This window comes from Puntigrus tetrazona, chromosome 7, assembly GCF_018831695.1.
Source record: "Puntigrus tetrazona isolate hp1 chromosome 7, ASM1883169v1, whole genome shotgun sequence".
Lineage (NCBI taxonomy): Eukaryota > Metazoa > Chordata > Actinopteri > Cypriniformes > Cyprinidae > Puntigrus > Puntigrus tetrazona.
The window spans coordinates 17,888,302-17,905,957 of NC_056705.1; the positions used below are offsets into that span (position 1 = coordinate 17,888,302).

Sequence of the window (17,656 nt, forward strand, 5' to 3'; positions counted from 1 at the left end):
AAGAATCATAAAAAGTAAGTTTCTAAAAAATGTTTTGTATTTTCAGTATTTATATATAAATGACATGCTATTTTTGATGTGATATTGCACAATATATTTTACTTGTGTGTGTGTGTGTGTGTGTGTGTGTGTGTGTGTGTAAAAATGCAGCCTTGGTTAGACTTATGCTTTCATAAACATAAAATAAAATGATCCCTAACTATTAAACGGTAATGCTTACAGGCACAAATTCACCAAAACACATACGGAAAGGTGAGCTGTGAATAAATGCACAAAAAGGAAAGATTCATTGACAAAGGAAGGAATCGTTTTTTAAAACTAGAACTAGTTTATTGTCATCATTGTTATTGACTTTAAACAGTGTTTCACAATAAACCCTAAAACAATACAAACCACTAGAAACGGTCTAGTATTCTTTCTTCATATAAATATACATATACACATACAAATATATGCATATGTACATACACAGCACTGACCGTCTTGTGGTCAGAGGGGGTTAGACATCAAATCTGGAGAAGACAAAACTGGTAGAAACAGTGTTTCCAATGCAGCAGAAACAGTAATTTCACCCGGACCTGAATTACAGAGAGCGAGTTACATGAAGAACTGAACGGTAGAAAACCGAACATCTCACACCTGCTCAGTTGAGCGTCATCTTTTGTGCTCTCTTCATTTCCTCTAAAATGACACCCTTCATGTGAAGAGAAACGGCTGAACGGAGAAAGGGTTTGCTGAAGGGTCATACGCAGCACAAAAGCCCCGTGCTTGCTGGAGTTTGTCCCCAGGCATCGCTGTCATGCCCGTTTTCCTGCTGAGCTCCAGAATTAAAGTTTGTATGGTGGATTACAGAGACACACATTTGAACAGTCTGTGCTAACCCTGCAAGAATGTTACATTTCCATAATCATATGCAGCTCCGAGGGTGGTTAAATAGCTATACACAAATACAGTTTGCGCTGAGACGTTGATGCATAATTTCCTTCATTTCCTTTAATGAACAAAGCACACGTTGACGGTAAATCAATCTGTCAAGTCTTCACAAAGTTTTATACAGGTCTTTAATACAGAACTTTACAGTGCGGTTGTGAACGCAAGGTGAAATTCACCTCCGAATTTTTTTTTTTTTTTGTGAAAGAGGAAATGAATATGTCCAAACAGAAGAATAAGCTGAATATCTGACACAAATAGCACCATAAATTGAGATTCAGTGTTTCAGTCATGAACACAGTTTTAAAGAAGTGACGGTCATCTTCACATTCACTGTATTTTAACCAATACTGATTAATGTGAGATGAGGTTAAAAGAGGATCAAATCTGATTCTTTGTTCATTTTTATCAAGAAATGCAGGAGTGCCATTCAGTTTGTGCTTGCCAACTAGCCTTGAACTAATCTGTAAATTATTCCTTTTTATCACTATTAATTTTTAAAACAGCACAAAGAAACCTGTGGAAACAGCACAGGATTTATACTTTAGTACTTCACAGTGACAATTATGAATATTACAGGTTCAGCAATAAACTTACTACGGAATCCTAAAAGTCAAGTGGGAATACATATAAAAAATATGTATGTGTCAAAAGCATAACCTGTAAGAAGTAACTGTAACGCACATTAAATGGATTCTTCCTCATCCATCTAAACTAATTCCATTGGTTCTGCTAGAAAAGTAGAAATCTTAAGAGCTCAATTAGTAAATTGTATTTCATGAATAATTCACATTCTATTTTTAAACCCCACAGGCTTCCATTGTAAGAGTATCGCTATAAACATCTCCCATGAATTTTTATGAACAGTACAGCAAACAGTAATGGACACCATCAGATTTTCACATGGTGACATCAGAAATCCCCAGTCGCTTCTAAAAACCTCATGCTGTGATTGCTTCAAATACACAAGTTTAAAGCCTCTGTGTGTGTGAAACTGTAAAAGCGAGCATAAAAATTCCTCTCAGCTGGGCTGCTATTGGTCCCCTCACCAAAAGCAAAAAGTGCACTCCCATGTAATCCCAGGTCCTGAAAGGGGCTTAACAGAGTGAAACTGGTACATATTATCCTCTACAAAAAGCTGTTTGTTTTACAGATTCGAAGTTTGAACGTCTTTCTGTTGCTGTGAATGGGTCGGTGTTGCCATAGCGCTGGCAGGAGCTGAGGCTGCTACATGTTAATGCCTCATCCCCGAGTCTCCCTGGGGAAATCTGGGACACGGGACTAATGCTGACACAAACATGTCTTTCTTTACAGGGATGTGACCGTGTGTGTGTGTGTGTGTGTGTGTGTGTGTGTGTGTGTATACATGTGCGAGGTGGGTTCTAGAGACGAGGGGCCATTTTGGTAACATGTTCTTTGTTCTTTCATGGACTCCAGCCAGAAACGATACTAAATATTGAATGGAAACAAAGCGAGATCAAGCACTAGGAGCTGCTCAGAAAGCCTGTGGAGCTAATGCTTTATCACAGTAACAGTTTTCAGCATGAGGATTATCATCACCACAGGAACAACGTATGCCAGATAAGGGCTAAATACCTCTGTGAAAAGTTCAGGATGAATCTCTACATCAGAAAAAAGAGATCAGTCTGAGGTAGCACAGACAAGTAAGATATGAACTGATGAACTGAAAACAGCAGCTGTCCGTTTGTGGTCGAACACGCACCCTAATTCAACCGAATCAAGACCTGCTTTCTGTAAGACAGTCAACTGATCAAGACTGTAATCCTAAAGCCTGATGATGCTCATTACTGTTTTTCTTGTACTGATCTGCACACTAGTAGTTTACAAACCTCACAAGACCAAATCTATCAGGAAAAAAGCAACAAAACTGCAGATGACTTTTGGAAATGTAACAGCATTGAGAATTGCTTGTATCGCATTACACAACAGATGAAAACGTTTTGTCTTATTACAAGAATGCCAAGAGCACCAAGACTGTACAATAGATATTTCATAGAGGACTTTCATTATTAAGGACAAAGTTCTACAGCACAGCGTATCACATTCCTTTCGTTGTTCAGAATCTTTTTCATTAATTCTATTTAACACAGCCAAAGAATTGAGCACTTATCTGTATACAGACAACACAAAAGCTTCTACAGTCTCCATTGACAACACTACAATGCAATCGGTACAATAAATATACAGCACATTGTTTGAGTCTTTTCTACACTGTAATATACTGTGCAATTCTGTTCCAGAACCAGTATTTGAAGGAATATACCTTACATGAATAGGATTTTTTTTGATTATCTAGGCTTACTTTGTCCATTTCTTTAAAAAAGATTAATTACAGAATTCGTGGGCGTTATGAAAATATGCGAATTTGACTCATTATCTACACACAATGATGAGGAGGTTTACATTATTAAATAATAATAATAATAATAAAAAAATGATAGTGGCAAAACCGTTAGATCAGTCATCTGAACCAGCCGGAATAAAGTAAACATGAATATTTGATAACAATGAGACAAAAATAAAACTATACATTCAATAAAATCAAAGCGCATGAAAAGCTAATGCAACGCACTGATCTGCTAAAGGGTCCAGAGGAGATGTTCTCCTCTGATGTGTGTATGTGTGTGTGTGTGTGTGTGTGTGTGTGTGTGTGTATGTGTACTATACAAAAAATACAATCTCCCAATCAGAGTAGGAGCAACCTGAGAGCATGACTGCTGTGTCGAGGTAGGTTACTAAAAAAATATATATGTACCATAGCATTATGGGACACAAGAGGAGAAAGAACATCTTGCTGGTACTTTCAACTCTCCCTCCCCGCTAAAAGAAACAGCTGGTCTTGGATTGGGTGGCTGAGCACACAGTGAAAAGCAATTGAAAAGCGATTCATTAGCTGGTCAGATATATGAAGAGATGACCAGCGGTAGTTCAGGCATCATCCTCTACTCAGTATTCTGAGAATCTAATGCCAACAGATGTTATGTGTGCGAGTCATGTGCGTATGTATGATGCACTTTGTGCTCCCTGATCAATGTGGCACTAAAAACATGGACGAGGGGCATGGGATATTAAAAAAATGATGGAACTCCACATAGAAGCCGTGAGAATCTCCAGTGGCTTTGGCTTCTAATGGAATGTTCACTTCCTGGAGAATTCTAAAATGCCCAGTTCTTCCATAGTTTGGCGTTCCCGTCATAACATGCAGCGGAGTATCTGAACAGATTTAACAGTATCTAAGGGTGCTAGAGCTTCGAAATTGATCACAGCTCCTATAACCACATTTCAATTTTTCATGAAATATCACGACACGTGATACGCGCACCTAAACTATGTCACAATTTACTTCTATCAGCACCCATAGAAACAGCATGTGCTTAATTTTGTAAAGAACGCTTTACACACTTGTCGATCTTTCCAGTTCTTTTGTGTTACATGACATGCAAAAACACATGAAGTCAAACTATTCAAATACCTAAACATCATTTCGTATGCTTATATCCAGCGTTGCCTATGGTGGCCTTTCTTCTTCCAACGGTTCATCTGAGAGCAGTAATTTTTTTTTATCCTGAAGACATTAGTAACAGTGCAGTTTATCTTAAAAAGTCTTTCCATTTTACTGCGTCGACTACGATTGAAATAAAAATACTCTGATCAGGAAACATAGAACCAAAAGAATCCTACGTGAATACAAGGACACTATCAAAACATCTTTACAAGCAGAATTCATAGAACAATGTCATCTGTCAACTGGCATGAGGTACTGACATATCAAAACACAGCAATTCATTAACATAGTGAAGCCAGGATCTCACAAACAAGAGGCTATGTTTCAATACGTGAAAATAACCACAACGACAATAACAACATTGTTATTTTGAGGTAGAACATTGACTTCAACATTTGGAAGTGCTATATGTTGGATTTTTTTCTTGTTTCGCTTCAACGAGCAGGAGAGCGGCAGTCCTTGAAATCTGAGGTAGAGAAGCACCTTTTTCTCTTTTGACTGAACGCTTGATGTGTATAAAAACAGAACAGACAGCAATATGCAGATCTCAAAGACTTCCTACAAGACATTCATTCCAGCTGAGGTAGGCTTTTTGTTGCAAATTCTAAGGTTCACATAGCCGAGTCTAAAGTCTTCATGGAGACTAAAACCTACTTTAAAAAAAACACAACAAAACATTGATATCAGTGAAAAAAAAGTCCTGAGAATAAATTGAAATCCCTGGAAGAAGATCTTAGTCTCTGATGGATGGGCTTGTGAAATCATTGGTAGGTTAAGAGGAGGCAGCAAGTCGGATATATCTTTTAGTAGGAAAAATCCTTCTCTGTTGTGCAGAAGAAGCCCAATAAAATCAATTATATATACTAGTGACTTTAGACTTTCACTGTACGCTGCCATCTTTAACTGCAAGAGTGAATTTGTTCACCTACCAATGAGAAATAATAGATGTCCATCACAGAACCTCACCTATCCATGAGGCCACAGGGACCCCTCGGCATTACAGTCCAGTGATTCCCACAAAGGGAACTTAACTTACAAATAATATATTCTTTGCACGATAAAAACAGAACTAAAAAAGATGAATATTTCAGTTGACCTGAGTTGGACAGGAGTCTGAGTAGAGGATATTCTTGGCCTTTATTTCTTTATCAGACCTCATCCAGTTGGCCCTCTGCTGGATGCTGCCGGAACTGCACCTCACACTCCTCCATCAGGCTAAAGTCATCAAGGGGAAGTGTGGACATCTGGGTTTCATTCAACGGACAAGAGACCAAGGAGCTCTCGATCTGAAAAGAAACGCAAATACACACAAAAAAGAAAATCACATTACCAAACACGTGTTAACTTTTCAGTTACTGTGAGGTCAAGGAATCTCCACAGAGCTCATAGGATTATGGTTTTACTTTGATCTCTTTCAGTACACTCGGGCAAATGCATCTCTTTCAAACATAGTCTTGCATGTACTCAAAAGTTGTTCTCTGAAAGAGAACTATAACCATACTATAACCATCCACATATCTATATATGTATGCATTTCCCTAAAGGCTCACTGTGTGGGTGGTGTCAGGTGGATGGGAGAAGTGGGATGGTCCTGAGAAAAGTCTCTCCATCTCGTTGGAGTCGGTGCAGCTCTTTGCAGTGTGGGTTCCTCCATTCCCGTCTGAGCTGAACCTGTGGGGGCCATTGAGGGCCAGAGCCCCCTGTGAGGAAGAGGAGGATTCAAGCGCGACTCCTGCTGCTGGGTTGCGGCCCGCCTGTCGGGTGGCCTGCACGGTTTTACACATCATCAACCTGCGAGGAAAAAAAAACTTTTAACTCTGCATCCAAAGAAACATTTTGACCTTTATTTAAAGCCAAACTCTTTTCCGCCCATGCAAGAAATGCTACCACACATAGTCAGCATTGATTCCTCACCTGCCCCTGTAGCTAAACATGAGGAAAAGAACACAGAAAATGATGCAAGTGACTCCAATATGGATGCCGATGATGATGCCTGTGGTGGAGCTTTTATTCTGCTCGTCTTTTACACAGTTGCAAGGGGTATTTAGCACTGCAGGAACAGAAAACACACAAGTCAGTGTGTAAGTCAGTGTAAGTGAGTTATTCTGTTTGCATGCGTGGGAGTGAAACAGTGTGTTGCATCAGGCACCTGATTTCTCCACCGCTTCCTTGAGCGACACAAAGCGCATCGTGGCATTGCCCTCTCCATGCTGGTTAAAAGCCAGAATCTTAATTTCATACACAAAAGACGGATCTGTTGAAAAAGAGGAAAAAAGAGTTTTGGATTACTCCCCAAAACAATTTCAATGGCAAAATTATTTTTATGAGCTGATATGTTTTTATGTAGTTTTTTATTGTAATAACATGCTGTGCAACGATTAATAACATCCAAATTAAAAAATGTGTTTATATAATATATGTGTGTCTAGTGTGTATATATATATATATATATATATATATATATATATATATATATATATATATATATATAAAAATGTTACACATACAATAAATGTATTCTTATTTTATATTTTAGGTTTATATTTATATTTTTATAATTTATATTATATATAAATATATTTAATAAATATTTTTGTTAAATATATACATGCATGTGTGCGTATTTATATATACATAATATATACATGCTTAGTATATTTATTATGTACACAAAAATGTTTATTTAGGAGGTGAATAATTGTTGCCTACCACTAAATAAGATGTATTAATATATGCATTAATAATATAATAATATATTAATATTTGCTAACTTGAATATATAACAAAACGGGATACATGTTTAATAATGCTTTAATATGTTTAATATTAGGTTTAATAATAATGATAACATTAAAAAACAACTGACCTTATAGTGTTTTTAAATAAAAAAAAGTGTGTTTGGCTGTAAACTATGCCTATATCAGGGTAAATGTTAAAACAGTAGCAACAATAACAAATCAATATTGGGTCTGGATAAAACAAGCATAAAATTGAATAAATTCTATGTAAATAGAATTCATTAATGTCCCACTGAATTGAAAGTAACAATAATAGACAAGAACATGACATAATTCATTCTGCTCATATTTTTAATGAATAAATGGCCACTATGGCCAGACTCACCCAGCTGAGTGATGTTGTACTGGGTCACATTACGTGGGAAGGTAAGGGGTCCAGTGAAGATTGGGACAGAAACCTTACGGTAGTAGAGACTGAATCCTTCCTGCTGGCCCATCTTAGTGGAGGGCTCCCATGTGGCCTGGACCACCGTCGAATTAATCACTTTCGTGAACAAGGCTGGTGGAGCAGGGACTGTAGGCATTGCAAACACAAAAGATCAGGTGCAATGTATTTCAGCAGCAAGAGAAAATACAACAGGTGGGAACTTTACCCTGAACAACCTTGAATTAAAGACTATGCTGTATCAAAACGCCTCTGAGGAAATGCTTTATTGCTAAGAAGTTTCTAGAGAGAGAATGTGTTTTTCCGGTTAATTACTGCCGGCACAATTAACAACTTAAAATGATACAATTATGCATAAAAAGGAGCCTGTGCTTGCACGATTGTTTAAATATGTTTTTATACCTTCTCCCAGAGTGCTCTCCACTGCCGTCTCAGAGGCTTTGCTGGCTCCGCGGGATGTGTAAGCCTTTACATAGAAGCTGTAGCTGGTGGAAGGCTCCAGATCTCCAATAACCTGCTGCAGGGTCATTTTACTCACAGCCTCCTGGTACTCCATCTCAACTGGGTCTGATGGGAAAGTGTGAAGGTTGAATGAAAGAAGGAGAGAAACCAGGAGAGACCAACGTCAAACACCCAAAAAATGCTATGAGGGAGAAGAACATACAGAGTAACATGAAGCAAGAGTGAAAATTTTTGGATTAACTGCAACAATTGCCCAGCTCTTAATGCTGCCAGCTCAAGTCACATTTACGGATGGAGTAAATGTTATATTTCCTCATTATTTATTTACACCAAATTGCTGTAAGTGATCATATACATTATAAATGGCTCACACTCCAAAACATATCTCACAGCGCTGTAGGGCAGTGAGGCTTCCAGCTGATGAGAGATGCTACAGATATATCAGCAATCTAAACTGCAGTGGCTAACAGCCATAATAACACCACAGTGAGAGAATGAGAGAGAAAAGGAAAAAGCGCAGCAGAGAACACTTAAGAGCACTTCAGCAAAGGTCTTAGATCAGCTGTTCAGCTGTCTTTGCTCCAGCACAGATAAACATCAACATGCAATTTTAAAGCTTCCCAGGAGAGAGGGACTGATATGTGAACACGCATCCATCCTCACGCTGAGTTTCAGGCTTGTCTCTTTACCAACAAGTACGCTTAGAAGTAAAACGGCTTTGTTAAAATGTGTTCTAAAATGTCACATAATTATGCTGTTGTAGCTCAGCTTCATTAGGCATGTATGCATGTTAATCAGACTACAATTGGCCTTGGCCTCGTGCTCTTGACATGCGTTTAATCCTTTAAACATTAGATTGCACATTGTGTCACGTATCCTCTGACAGAGAGATGAAGACTATTGCCTTACTACACAAAAAAACAGCTTTAGCTCGATTATAACGTCACACATTAACGTGTCTCTTTCTGTCATGGTGCATAGATATAAATTTCCACTCCAGCTGATGGCAAAAAGAAAAAAGCGACGATTTGCTATCGACTCAATGATTTCCATAATGAGAGAGCCTGGAGTGAAGATTGAATAAAATATGTATTTCGTAACATTTGTGGAAATCTACATTTACACTTTAAATAAAGTATTGATTTACTGAGGAGCGTTTTACATTCAATGCTGAAGAAATGCTGGGTAAAATAGATTAGATTTGATTCTTGCATGCTTGTGTATTTTTTCCTACCAGCAGTCTTGCGGATATGCAACACATATCCAATTATGTCCTGAGTGTTTTGGGTGGGCTCGTTCCAGGACACCTGAATGGTGGTTGGAGAAAGGACTTCTGCACGTACGCCCGTGGGCACACCCGGCAATCCGTCAGCCCACAGCACAGTCAGACGGGCACTGGCCTGTGTGGAGCCGGCACTGTTCTCTGCAATGCACTGATATATGGCCTCATCATCCTGGGTCACTCCATAGATGGTCAGAGTACTAGGAGAAGGAAAAAGAGAGAAAGACTTTTATCCAGAGCATGGGTATACTTTACGTATTTATAGCAATAGCCAAAAATAAACTGTATGGGTCAAAACTTTACATTTTTTCTTTCTTTTTCTTTTAAATTATTAGGACATTGAGTAACAATCATGTTCCATGAAGATATTTTGTAAATATCCTAGAGTAAATACATAAAAACGTAATTTTTGATTGGTAATATTTATTGCTAAGAACTTCATTTGGACAACTTTAAATGTGATTCTTTTCTTCTAGTGTTTTATTTTTTTTTATAAAATATTTAAGTTTTTATTAAATATTATTACTGATAAGTCACTGCTAATTCATTGATAAAAGAAATGAATTATTCTGTCATGTCCAAAATAATTGTTTATTTTTAATTATTTTAAACTGACATCGACAAACCAGTGTAGTTATAATATCAGCCATAGCAAGAAAATATCATCTTATATCTGCCAGATATTTTAATATTGGTGCTAAAAGTCCTACATAACAGGTCTCACCCATGCGCACTGACATGGGTGTCTAACCTTGTTCACACTGCAAATGATGTAACTGGCATGAATAAAGCAGAGGCTACAAACAAACCACATGCATCCACCATCTCTGGGTGCTCATTAACATGAAGCAAACCCAACCATCTGTCAAACTCCTCCCTCCTGAATCCTCCTCTTCACTTTCCATTCTTTCTCACCAGTCCTTATTTTTCCACTCTCACTCGTTCAGTGTTGTTTTTTTTCTTTTAACACCTTCTCCTTTGTGCTCCCCTTCATTGCTGGGGGATACGGTGATGGTGGAAGGGGGGAGCATTATTAGTGCTGAATATATAATCAGGTGTTTTTTTTCTTCCATAATCCTGGGGCCCTGGAAAAAAATGAATTTTTACCACTTAAAGGGCCAGGATATGGAAATGAGAGTCCTCAGCCTACTGTGTCTTTCTAAGCTCCTCCCTTTTTATGATATATTTGCATGTGGTTTGTGTTCTTGGACAAATGATGGGGTGTTATATGATATTGCTGGGATATTATTCAGAGTGAATGGGAAAACAGAAAGGTGTTCATTCATTTTAAAAGCCTGCAGCTTTTACATCCCAGTTAATGTTAGAGATTATGGTCCTTTCTTTTATATTCTTCTTGTCTCACCGCCAGCCTGAAGCAACCTGCTACGTCTTTATCTCTTGTACATGCAAACCACCCCGACACATACAGCAGATACTGCATGCAGAATACTATGCAAAATCTTAATGCAAAAGCCTTTTCTATATTTACTGTACTTTTTTTAAGATTTTTCATCTTAATAGTATGAGATGGGTTAATTTTTGTCATCAATTTACTTAATGTTGTTTATGGTCGTGCCATCAGAATGTGGCAACAGGTCATTTTTCTTAATTTGACGGGATGCATCTTCACCCAAACAGTGAAATCCATCACAATCTTAGAAAACAACTAAAGAGACCTCTTTAACTAGGCTTTTGTACCAAGGGCTTAGTCTGCACTTACACTAATGCTCAGTTTCTTATGGAAATTTGATATGGGGGCGCTGCTTATTAGCATATTACATTCTCCCTTGAATAAATCCATTCTGCTTGTGTTATCATCCATTGTAAGTTGCTTTGTATAAAAAAATATAATGAATAAATGTAAATGCTAATTAGAAAGACCAAGAACACTCTCCTTTGCCAAACTGCATCTCTGAACCATGTCTTTGGGTGCTGCCATGTGTGCCAGCTTATGTGGTTTGCATATTACTTATAGAGCCTTTAATCTACCTGCACAACCTGCTAACAGAGCTTTGATGGAAGAATCTGTTGAATCTCGATGTGAATGTACAGGTATGGTTGACATTTTCAGACCGCATCCAGTTTTTTTGTGAAATCTCCACACACAAATAGAGCTGCCAATAAAAATCCAGCTGTTTTTGAAATTCCAAACCAGCACAACATGCCTTCACAATATACCTACCAACCTCTATAGACCAAACTGTCAGGAAAGTATCATATTGTCATCCCAGCTCTCTGAGGAAAAGTGTGACAAATATTAATCATCTGAGCAGCACAGCCAGTGTCAGTTAGGCTCACTCATGTCCAAAACATACACTACCTTTTTTAACTCCAAGACAACTCTAAAACAATATTCAAAGATGCAAGCTACGCTTTTTTACACATTCAGAAATACGTTTAAGCATTCAAGTCAAATAAAATACTTAAAATAAATAAACATGCAAAAAGCTAGGAACATTGTAATGCACAATAAGAAAATAAACGAGCAATCAGTTTAATATTTACAAAAGATTACGATAAATTGTTTTTAAAGGTTTTATTCATGCGAGCAATGACGGCAAAGGTATTTTAAATGCAAAAATAGAGGAGCATGCAGAGTTAAATATCAAATCTTGGATGATACCAATACATTTGAAAAACATTTTTGTGCATTTCGAATTGCAATTTATGTGCTTACTACAAAAGTGCTTTGTTGTTGTTCAGAATACTGATGTTTAAAGAGGAAAAGCACACAGTGTGCTGGGACCATCTGCACCCTCTCTATCTGTCTATACATTCCAGCCCTCTCCTCAGATTGACAGAGAGCATCCTGAGACAGGAGGACTGCTATTCAGCACACTGAGAGCATGTTTGCACAGTCGTCACAGAGCAGTGCCTCTTGAATGGGGTGGTCACCCTTATTCACAGGCCTCTAGAAAAGAGAGAGAGAGAGAGATGGAAAGACGAGAAGGGGGTGGGAAAGGGGAGTGTTAGGTAGGGGAGAGGCATATGAAGCAGGGTGCTGAAAGCCTGGTGGAAATGACTGATTGCAGGAGAGGTCAGAGGTCAAGGCCAGACCTCGCTCCATTGTACATGGGTTGGAGAGAGGGTAATGACCAAGAAGCAAATAATGGAGTTTAAAAAGAGAAAGAATGAAAAGAAATAAGTACTGTTTTTGCCTGCTCAGCTGCAAAACACGGTGAACATTATCAACATAGTACTTTCAGGATAAGAATAAAAAATGTTGACAGAAAAAAGAAAAGGTTTTCATTCAACTTGGAAGGCAGAATGTAGATGGAAAGTAAGCTAGATTCCAATCTGCATCCATGAGCATGTGCGTCACCCTTTCACATTTCAGCACTGAAAAAACATGCTGGACCAAATTTGAAACCAAGGCAAAAAGAGCCCCTCTTTGATGTACCAAAGCACAAGATTACTGATAGTAAACACAAATGCAGCTATAATACGCATTCACACATGCATGTATGCGTAGTATGTGAAACGTAGACATAATATATATCCACCATCAAAGCCCTTCTAAGAGCTGGCTGGTGCTGTGTGATTTGACTGCGGGTCACTGTGGCATTTTGATTACTGCTGTAATAGTGTTTTATGTTTATGGAGCAGGCAGTGACCCCACCCTCTGCTCCAGCAGCTACTGAACCGCATGACCTCTGCTCTGCCTGCAGCACTCTAACACATGTCTGCAAAGAGAGCACGCTCACGTTTGACTCACTCTGACACGTTTGAATCAGTACTAAATAATGCCATAACACAAAATCAGAATCTTGTTAAGATTCAGTTAAATTAGATTACATTATTTTAGTGCAATTTAGGGATGCACCGATATTGAAATTAAAATACAGTATAATAGTTGTTATAAATAAACAGCTGATTATAAAACTCATTCTTGCTTACAAATGCTCTATATATTTCACAGTACTCTGTATGTGTAGAGCAGCCGAATCCAACACACTCTTACAGGGAAAGTGCTCTTTAAAAGTTCGTTTGAAATGCTAGTTTATATGCAAGTCATCCAAACCTTAAAACCTTGATAAATACACGCACTCAAACATAACAAATACACGAACAAAACAGAAATAAACGCCAAATATACTGGGAATAATTATGGATGCAACAATACAAAAGTTCTTGTTATGACCAATAAATCGATACATGGTTGAACTCCTTGTTCCAGATTCATGTAAATGTCATTGTCTCAGTGGAGGTTAGTGAGAGTGTACAAAATGTACAAAAGAGAGCTGAGGGCAAAAGGACAAGTTAATAAGTTTGCACATGTTGAGTGTGTTTACATGTCACTATAAGCATATGACACGTGTTTGGGGAGGCTGCATATGTATGAGCTCTGGATTAATGTGTGCACATGCAATTTTGTTAAATGTATAATCGATTGTCTCTCTGAACCTCTTGAAGGTCAGCATCTCCCTGTCTTGTCTGAGGAAGCTAGGTTGCCTGTTGGCATGCAGAGAATCCCCAAACCACCTAGAAAAACACAACTACCATTATATAGGCTGCTTAACATGCTTGTGATGCATCCACTCTGACCTAAAAAAATGCAGCTAAGTATCAGAGATGACGTATACACAAGAGCTGACAATAAAACACCATTAAGGTGAATTGTGTGATTGTTTTCGGCACACTCTCTTATCCCAGTTTAATGTGCAGAGCAACAATCTCATAGATTTATTCAGGAGAGGTGTGTTATTACTTTTCAGATTTATGATATTTAAGCGGTGGATGATGAAACAAGCAAAATAATCCCACAGAGTGTCATTTAGTGAAGAAGCAACTGGAAAGTGTCAGCAACACCAAGATCATGGGTTCGATTCGCATAAACTGTTAAAATAAATTTTAATGTAAGAGACGGTATATAAGCAATAACTACCACTGTAAAATTTGAATAATCATACTGATATCTAATGAATATTGAATACTGATAATCTAATGTATTTATTGGTATAGTTATCATTCTTGATGAATCCACACAACATCATAACACTCACAAAATTATTATTATTCATTTAAAAAATGAGTTTTGCAATTCAGTTTGATGATGCAAGAGACGCAAACAAAAACTACAATGCACATTAAAACAGGATTACACAACTTCTGTGCAATCCTTTAAAAATGCACAGAACTGATGTTGAGTCGACACATCTGGGCCAGCAATGTATATGAATTAATCAATAAGAAGAACGGACTCACTTTCTGCTCACTGCTCCACTTTATGAGTCAATTAGCTAATGGTGCTGCTCAGACTCAGAGATTCCAACTTATCCACTCCTGCGCATTTTCTCTGCCTACCTGCTTCTTTTCACTCCAGTCAGGCTAGGCCTGTCCCGGTCTCTTTGTCTTTCCCAACTGATTTCTTCTAGCAATGAAAAGCAGCTCTCCATCTTTACTGTTATAAATTTTTACCTCGATGAAATTGATTTTCTCTCACATCGTAAACAGGCTTTTAACCACAACAAAATCCCAGGCAATAAAACATTTATAGCGATAGACAAGGAATCAAGTTTAATTTCCAGGCATGATCATAACCAAAACAGCAGGGGGGAAAATAAAAGCAAAGATAAACAGATTGTCTTTCATAGCAGACACAATACACCATAGATCAGAAGAAATCAGGACGATGTGTCCTACTGACCTCGACAAGTGGCATCCTAACGTGGTTGTCATAACACTGTAGCTAGGAAAGGACAACCAGCAACTTAAAAATGTCCTTCAATCACACAAACAGCGACGGCCTTCACTAAGGCCTTCTGTAAGGTGACTCTCAGTGTAGTAAATTACATTGTGCAAATGAGTAATTCTGGAATTGATGGAGAGCAGTGTACAGCTATGTATGAAAATAGCTAATTTAGTTTAGACGGTTCCTGATTATACATTAGCTTGCTGCATTAATTATACAACATTGTAACAGATGTTGAAAAAAATGAAAGCTTTTAGATCACGACTTTAAGATCAGTGCTGTTACTGCAAACTAAAACTAGAATGAAACTACAATTGCAAAAATGTTGCCTTGGCAATTAACTGAAATAGGCTTAAAGTTGAACAAAACTAATACTACAGAAAAAAAGGCAAAAGCACATAACAGAATTACCAAAACAACAACAAAAAAAACAGAAACGGTGCTAAGTGAAAATAGCCTGCCTTGTTGGCAGAGGCTCCAGTACACTAAGACTAACTCCGCCCACCAACACGTGATTAGGTTACTCAGAACTACAAAACAATTTCAGTCACGGATCTGGTGTGTGCTTTTTGATGAGACTGACCCGGGTTCGAACCTGCCATTTGCCAAATGTTTTTTCTACCTTTTCATATTTCATATCACCTTGGAAATGCATTTATTTTCAAATAAAATTTGAGTACATAATCAAAACGTTGAATATAAAGTATCGGTTAAGGTTAGGGTGGGTTTAAGGAGGGCTTTATTGTTCCAGTAAGGTGGTATCCATTTAATCATTTTTAATTAATATTATAATTTACACTCAGTATGTTATTATTGTGAACTGTTTATAATTGTTGTACAATAATGAGGAGTAGATAACTACCACTATTTGAAGTGAGTAGTATAAATAGCTGAAAATCTTGAAATCCACTGCATCGCTAAGAAAATATACACTATTTTTGCAAGAGTAAATAGCATCTAATTGCAAACAGCCACCGCCTAAAAGAAAACCAATTCCAAATACGAATAAATATAAATAACATAAATACATCAATATATAATACTACATAAATAACATGTAGATGTGATTTTCCAGCTCACCTATTGTTGTTCCTGAGTTTGACATGGCCATCGGGCTCTAAGATTTGTCCATTTTTCAGCCAGGTGATCTGTGGGACCGGCTCACCCTGGGCCAAACAAGTGAAGATGGCAGTGGTGCCCACCGGGCGAGCGATAGACTGAGGGGGCTGCACAAACTCTGCAGGGGCTGTAGGCAGATACAGAGGAAGAGTAAGCAAGAGATAATGAGGACTCCATTACCGGCAATACAAAACAAGAGATCATTAAATATAAAGGCTCGAGATTTATGAAACCTCCATATCTGAAAATGTCTCAGTATATTCACTAGGTGACTGCACTAATGTTTCCATTTTCACCCAGTTCCATTTCCATATGCCACATATATGCTATTAACCACAATAGAAACATTTGAAGAAAAAAAAATCACCGCTCGCACAATGCCGAGAGAGGGAGGAAGTCTTTGTGGCTTTGGCTTTTTTATCACATTTATAATGAATGTACTGTGACAGCAGTGGGTGGTAACAGGAATAAACTTAGAGAAAGCATCAGATTAACTCGATTAGAGGAGGGTAAAAACAGATTTCACAGGGCCAGGAGAGGAAACTGACAATCCATAAATGACACAGTGTGAAAATTAAAACTGATTAAGTGCTGCAGAACAGATGTGGGGGGCTTGGAAGGGATACTTGGACAGCACACCTCTCTGAGCCCCCCCAGAGCCTTCTGCTGCCCCCAACCTCACCAGATACCCTCCTCCTCCTCCCTCACCACGTGGCAATGCTGCCAACTGACACACAACACAGCTAATCCAATAGTCATTTACTGCTTAATTAGGACACATTTAATCTGGGAAAATTTGAAATTGCTGACTGATTAGCATTCGTTTGCTCATTTCTATCCATTTTAATTACCATCACACCTTTCATATTCGTTCAGGGTGCAATGGCTTTAATTATTAAAGTCCTTTAATCGGCAAGTGTTGATCTTGCTCTTAAGTCTCTCTCTTTTACTTTCCGTGTTACCAGCTTCTCTCAATAAATAAATGATAAGAGAGGTTCTAACTGCTCTCAAAGGTCCGTCCAGTGCATCTCACAGCCCTGCAAATTAGTGCTCTCTCTTTTCTTCTCTTATTCCTGAATGCACGAGAGAGAGAAAGAGGGAGAGGGAGAAAATGGGGGAAGGGTTGAGGTAGAGAGTATTGATGTACCACTGTGATATATCATCTGAGACATCTCTTCCTTCTTTTCTTATCTCCCCTTTTCTCTCATTTAGTTCTCTCCTGGGATTTCATTTTTTCCATCTTACTACCAATTTTTTACATTACATTTTTTTAAAACAACTCTCTTACTCTCTCTCTCTCTCTCTCTCTCTATCTCTTTAAGGTAAATGAAGTGTATTGCAGTGAGCAAAAGGCTGCTACACCATCTGGCTACTAAGATCATATCAATTCTCAGCTACACCTACAGCGCTGCACCCGCTATCACAGTTTACAGGCGCCGAGATTCAGTCACTAACGTCAAAA

At 38.1% G+C, this 17,656-nt stretch overlaps 1 protein-coding gene across 1 annotated transcript in view; it reads right to left on the reverse strand.

Annotated features, from left to right (window-relative positions):
* Window positions 1–305: 305 nt before the first annotated feature.
* The window catches only part of igdcc3 (immunoglobulin superfamily, DCC subclass, member 3), a 68,974-nt gene continuing 51,623 nt past the window's right edge, over window positions 306–17,656 (reverse strand). The window contains exons 7-14 of the mRNA XM_043243276.1: window positions 16,156–16,321; window positions 9,336–9,583; window positions 8,042–8,206; window positions 7,580–7,768; window positions 6,606–6,710; window positions 6,371–6,506; window positions 6,007–6,247; window positions 306–5,742 (exon numbers count right to left, since the gene is read on the reverse strand). Coding sequence (XP_043099211.1) covers window positions 5,605–5,742; window positions 6,007–6,247; window positions 6,371–6,506; window positions 6,606–6,710; window positions 7,580–7,768; window positions 8,042–8,206; window positions 9,336–9,583; window positions 16,156–16,321 — 1,388 coding nt within the window. The 3' untranslated portion in view covers window positions 306–5,604. The remainder of the gene's footprint in view (window positions 5,743–6,006; window positions 6,248–6,370; window positions 6,507–6,605; window positions 6,711–7,579; window positions 7,769–8,041; window positions 8,207–9,335; window positions 9,584–16,155; window positions 16,322–17,656) is intronic.